Below are 6,614 nucleotides of genomic sequence, written 5' to 3' on the forward strand. Positions count from 1 at the left end.
ACCTCCGCAAGCAGAGAGGCTGTTTCCAGAATTTGAACTTTTGGCTAAGTAACAAACTCACCGTTGTGTCAAACTCACCCTCTAAAATAAATCGTCAAATAAAATCTAGTTAATAAATGAAAAATAAATTCATACATAATTAAGTAACTTTGACATATGATCATCAGGAATCAAAATTATAGGATTGAGATTCTCAATCCATAGCTGAAGAATCAAATATAAATTCTATAAAAACAAGCAACAAGTGAATGATTGTGAAGCTGCTCATAGGATATGACCAAGCAACAAAAAAACAAGGACAAAAACAAGATTAAGGACATACTAGTGTACTGACAATGTACACAGTCATTCAAGAAAAATGTTCTGTTTTCATTGACTCTAAGATTCATCACCAAAGCATAGTCCTACTTATTGGATATTGAAATATGTCTACTCTATATATTTTGCAAATTTATTAGCAAATCAATAATATATTTAATAATCAGCAGATTAATCTTGTTTCTTATTCAATCTCAGCTTTAGGTACAGTTTCCCTCATTGCAATTTTTCGTTTATTTTGAATTTGGCGAACAAACTCAGAAGTTAGCACATGTAACTTCACATTAGTCTTATGATTAGTTGGGAAAGTATTCCCTAGTCCTGATTTTCTTAATGCACGAACCAAACACCTTGTACCCAAATCGTAATGAGTGGGGCACGCAGGCGGAACCATGGATTTCAATACTGGCTTATTACAAAAAGAAGGTCCTGTTGGCAAACTGCATAAAGAGAAAAGATTTATCAGCAAAGGAATCTGCTAGAGATCATAGTAACTATTGCAAATAAGAAAATGATAGGCACTACAAGTAAATAATAGGAAGGCACAAAAAGATTGATTTAAAAATTTTAGGGACAAAAATGATCACTCAACACCTTAGACTAGCAACATAGAGTAACAAACCTCTGTTTTTACCACAGATTTTATCTAAATAATCTTAAAATGGAAGTGCAATTTTGTCCAATGATGAACTGAATACACATTTGCAAGTATGCTGCCGTGACACCTAACAAGGTAGGAACTACTAAAGGCCACGGTATATCGGAAGTCCTGCTTATCACTGCAAGCCAACATAAAATATCTTAAACCCAAGTGCTAAGTCAGAATGGAAGTGGACTGCATCCCAGGCGAACTTTAACTACAAGATCAATGGTTCAAATCTTGAAATAGCCACTTCAGGGAGGGCTTTACCTAGCCATTGTCCCCAACACAAGGGTTAGTCTTACAGCAATGTCTGTGGACATACTCGTCTAAAGACGAAAAAGAGCCTATTAAAGACATTGCTGATAAATAAAGTGCAATACATGGTCATTCTAAAGAATTTTGAATCAGATGTGCCTCAGGCAGAAATCTGGTTGATGTTGAACTCCTGATCTTAAAGTTGATGTTTTATGAACAAGTCTAAAGTCTGAATTTAACCTATGGGGTTAGGCTTTCTTAAGACATCCTCAATGAAAGTCAAAAGGTAACTTTTTTTCTCCATCAGTACAGCTATTTGGCACTAGATTAGCAAATTGACTTCAAGCTAAAAAAATCACCTTAACATTACAGATTAAGAAATATGAGGAAAATCAGTCAAGCATTGTTATACATGATATTTTCACTTTTCAGAACTCGCAAATTTTCCATTGCACTTCACGTGAAAGTTCTATGAGACAAAATGGCTTCACCATGGGTGTATGCTTTTATCTTGTTTTGGTTCAAAAATTGAAGAAAGGTTTGAAATCTTCAACCAAAAATGAGCCCCTTATGTTGCCTTTAGTTCAAACACAAATTAAATACCTATTACTTAAAAGAGGATTAAATAGACATGCCTATTCAAAAAGTAGAAAACCTAGCTATGTGTGCTTGATGGTATATATAGCCGATCGTAAGTCCGGATAAAAGGTGAAGATTGTGTTAGGCAGTTGAAAATCAACCTAATACTTTGTCGAATCATATAATGGGTCAATGATGTGATAATGTTAATGCTAGGTCATTGCCCAGAAGCAATATGTTGTATCGCTTCAGTATAATGTTAATTGAGCAAGGGTAGTTGTATCGCCGCCTAGATGTAGCGAAAAATAAGTAATGGTTCTCACATTTGTGTGGACAAGTATGGATAAAGAAGCTAGTTCACTAGTCTAAGATATGAGTCAGAGCATGGAATATAGATATTCTTACATTTAAATCAATCAAAATAGTTGGCCCAATGATTAAGAGGAGAATCAATTTCATGTGTCTACAAGAAACTAAGTGGTGCGTGAAAAGGCAGTGAAGTTAGAAGCTTCAGGTCTTCAGCTTCAGGTCTTCAGCTTCAGGTCTTCAGCTATGATACACCAGTAAACGATATGAAGGTTTTCATGAGAGTTTCATAGGGGAAGCAAACATGAAAAGAAGGAATGTCAAGAGTTTGCATCATGTTTTGTTGTTCACTTTTGCTGTTGTTGAACACATTTTGCCTCTTGTTAATTAATGTTCAATGTGTTTCATATAAGCGAAACAAAGAGAGGTTAAATTACAAAAATCCCTAAAAAATCATTGCCACGTATTAAAAAACAAGGGAAAAAATGTTTTATCACTTTAAAATTAGGGTTCCACTTGTGGTCATGTTGGAGCTAGTACAGACCCGAAATTTGAGTCGTGAATTTGCCGTTATTCGGCCTGTGACAGGCGCAATGACCGTTTGCACCGAGATCCATTGTTTCGTCGCGATGAAGGGCTTTACTCCACTTCTCCAATGCTATCGCGAGCAATTAACTACCCAAGTTTTTAGAAGGGGGAGCATCATATCACATATAAGATTACGGTGTCGTATTCCCAAATTGATTTCTTTCTTATAAGGAAATCAGATAAAAGTTCTGCTTGGACTGCAAAGTCATATATGGAAAGAGTTTCACAACCCAACATAGAGTTCTGATTATTGATGTAAAAGTTAAGAGTTTGTAAAGAGAAAAGTCATTATCCAAGAACCACGTGGTGAAAATTGAAGGATGGGAACGAATGATCTTCCAACAAAAGGTTTTAAAGGAATGGTTTTGGGAGGCACAAAGAAATACTAATGATATGTGGTACAAGATGGCCAAAGGAAATCGGAAGATAGCAAAAGAGATATTATATTAATCTACAGGCTATGAACCAAAGGATGAAGAATCATGCTCATGAGACAAAAGTGTCCAACACAAAATTAAGATAAAAAGGGAATGTTATAGAGCATGATCCTTATGTAAAAATAATGAAAGTTGAAAAAAAAAATACTAGGCACCAAGAAAGCGATGAGCGAAGCGAGAGATAAAGCATATGGTGGATCAAACACATCTCTAGGTACCAAGGGAGAGGAAAGAAGAATCTATAGATTTGCAAATGGTAGGGAAAGAAATATAATAGATTTGCAAATGTTAGGGAAAGAAATATAATAGACTTACCAAATGAAATGCATTAAAGATGAAGATGGAAATGTCTTGGTGAAGGAAAAAGATATCAATGAAAGAACTATTTTCACAAATTTTCCAGTAATGATAATGATCAAGGAGGTTCAAAAGTTTTATTGTAAAATTTGAGAGTTGGACGTGAAAGAAACTTTGAAATGGATGAAAAATGACAAAGCGGTTGGACAAGATAATATACCTATTCCACGAGAGAAAGGCATTAGTTGGTCATAATTTGTTTAATGAGATTATAAGGTTTAAGAAGATGTCCAACGAGTAGAAGGAAAGTACTTAAAATCATATTTAAAAGAACAAGATTGATATACAAAATTGTAGAAACTATGGGAGAATAAGTTCATGAGTCATAGTGCGAAATTATGGAACAAAACAAAACAATTGAACGAAGGTTGGGACGTTAAAAGACGCACATTATCAAAAATCAATTTGGTCACAAGATGGCCGGTGGAGCCTATATACTTGTTATAGCAATTGATTGAGAGATAGTCCAAATGACCCAAAAGGACTTCAAAATGTGTTTCATTGATTTGGAGAAGAGGTACGATAAGGTGTGCCTAGAGAGGTATTATAGAAAGCTCTAGAGAAGAAAAAAGTTCGGAATGCCTACTCGGTTATTTCCCTAAGACTGAGTATATGAACCCTAACTTAATAAACAAACTACTTTTTCCTTCTTTTAGGATTATTTCCCCAAATAATGCGCCAAAAATTGTCACTTCCAATTTCAAGAAACAAATTCATTAAAAATAAGGAATAAACAAAACAACCCTATTCTCTTCTTCTGCAATACAAAACCAACCAAAAAAACCACACAATCTCGAAACTCATTTCAATTTGCTTAAACAGTTAAAAGAAAGAGAAATTATTAAAACAAAAACAAAAGAAACTCACTTTTTTGCGACGGTTCTACATCCCATATATAAGTTCTGCTTCGGATCAGATAATATATGAGCATGACAAAAAGTAGTTAAAGCCATAGCCTTCGATTTGCAACCACTAAAACGACACCGTACAATATCATCACCAACACCATCTAAAACGACGTCGTTTCCGTTTCCATTTCCGTTCTCGTTATTGTTACAGATGAAGGGACTCTTACCAAAGTTCCAGCAATAGTCTCTGTACTTGGACCTGATATCTTCCATCAGTGTCCAGTAATGGTCCCTGTAGAACCGGCCGAGTTGCCTAACTCGCCGGAGACGCCGCCGGATAAGCTCTTCCCGTGTAAGGAAGCGAGATTTTGCTAGGGCGGAGTCGTGGTCGGCGCCGTCTACCGCCGTTGGGTGCGGTTGGGTTGAATTGGCGGCAGATATGTCCATAGCTTAGTTACCAATCACGAGGAATGGGAAAACTTTAATCAAGTTAAACCCCGTTTTTTTTTAAACATGAACCTTATTTTTAAGGGATTTAAGGGGAAAAGTGCTAACCTCCCTCCTCAAACTAATCTTTTTTTTTTTTTTTTGTAATGTGTTTCTCCCTTTCAACAAATGTTATTTATAAAAATTGAATTTTTGATATTTTAGTTATTTTGAAATCTAATGAAACATTATATCATTATATCAATATTTAATATTTTATTTGTAAATTTCTTTAGTTTTGTAAATAGGCATTATTAATTGTTTATTTTCATAATTACTTTTTAAACTTTATCATTAAATTATACGGACCTCACATGAGTTTTAATGAAACTATATTTATTACTCCTTCCATTTTTACACTTACACATACCTTCATTTGACATAATATTAACTAAATGCACTGTTTTAAATTGCGGGTGTAGTCGTGGTTGGGATTACTGCGATTACAGTCATTGTGATGCGGATTGCGAATATTGCAGTGTGAATTATTTTGTGAGCAAAAATATATTTTTGACATCGATACGGTCTAATACGACGCGATGTGATTGTGTTGCAGCCCGATACGGTTTAAATATGGTCTGATGCGATTGCGTTGAAGTCTGTTACAGTCGTATCACTGTAATTGATATCATACCACAATTGCGGTATGATGCGGTTGCGGCGGTCACCGCAACCACAATATTGCAATCGCATAACGTAATGCGGTCCACAATTTGAAACACTGGTTAAACGTCAAAATAAACGAGTAAAATACTAAAGTACCATCTACTTCAAACAACACAACCTTCCTCCATGGTATTGGGCACAATTAAGTCTTCAAATGAAAACTAATTATTCTCATTTTTCAATAAATAGAAAAAAATGCTTGGTGTCAAAACAGGTTGGTCATGAAGGATGTCCTTAAGTTTTGGATGTTGGAGACTAACAAATGACCCTATTCAACAAAACATAGACCATTGATTGAAGAAGCAATTATTACCCAAAAGACTAACCAAGTTTAAAGACTACGCAACAGAAAAGATTAACTATTCCAGAACACTAAAAAACAATGTAAGGTGGTTTCATGTTCTAAGCTTTCATCTCTTCATGCTAATACTTTAAGTTTATAGCAACAACTTTGTGAATATATCACGTGTCTATATTTCCAGCTTTGGTTTTTTTGTTGATAGTACCTTGCATCAGCAGCAAACTTCTCATTGGACAAAAAGACTTTCACTAAAATTTTCCAAACAAATGTTGATTATAATTCTTTAAAGCATTTTATCAACCAAGTTGTGAGCAATATATTGGAACATGTTTGATATGAATTCATAAAAGAGTATTTTTTGTAATAATATTTCATTAAATGACATATGATATGCACATGACAATGTCATTTAATGGAAGGGGTAGTAAATATAACATACATATATAAATTAGGTAGGGGTGGTGTGTGAAGGTGCAAAAAAAAATAGAGGAGTAATTAAAGTAACTTCATTAAAACTTAGGGAGGTTGGCATAATTTATTCAAACTTTATTAATTATTGAAATTAGTTAATATGTAAAGAGTAATATAGGAATTTTTAATTTAAAAAAATAAGTTTACCTTCCGATAATCTAAGGTGGGAAACATACATTTAGAGCAACCATGTCATATTGTATACATCACAACAAATTAATGTTAGAATGTAAAACCTCTTCTGACAACCAATTATTATAGTTAAGAAAATTTCACAAATTTTGCCTCCAACTGATAGTGTCTAAGGTATTTTTAGTCGGAATTGAAAAGTAATTGATGAAGACGAATCACAAAAAAAA

The 6,614-nt window shown here is 34.2% G+C and overlaps 1 protein-coding gene across 1 annotated transcript; it reads right to left on the minus strand.

The window, feature by feature from the left end:
* LOC109353470 (INO80 complex subunit D-like) lies at positions 253 to 4,833 on the minus strand. The gene is made up of 2 exons (XM_019595761.1): positions 4,351 to 4,833; positions 253 to 758 (listed from the first exon to the last, which is right to left on the minus strand). The coding sequence occupies exons 1-2, from the start codon at positions 4,776 to 4,778 to the stop codon at positions 503 to 505; spliced, it is 684 nt and encodes a 227-aa protein (XP_019451306.1). The 5' UTR covers positions 4,779 to 4,833; the 3' UTR covers positions 253 to 502.

The sequence above is a fragment of the Lupinus angustifolius genome, chromosome LG08 (assembly GCF_001865875.1).
Source record: "Lupinus angustifolius cultivar Tanjil chromosome LG08, LupAngTanjil_v1.0, whole genome shotgun sequence".
Taxonomy (NCBI): domain Eukaryota; kingdom Viridiplantae; phylum Streptophyta; class Magnoliopsida; order Fabales; family Fabaceae; genus Lupinus; species Lupinus angustifolius.

Excerpts from the sequence above, each read along its gene's own strand:
- LOC109353470 (XM_019595761.1), bottom strand. The coding sequence starts at position 4,778 with ATGGACATATCTGCCGCCAATTCAACCCAACCGCACCCAACGGCGGTA. Across the intron at positions 759-4,350 it reads TGTAGAACCGTCGCAAAAAA|TTTGCCAACAGGACCTTCTT; the intron begins GTGAGTTTCTTT and ends CTCTTTATGCAG.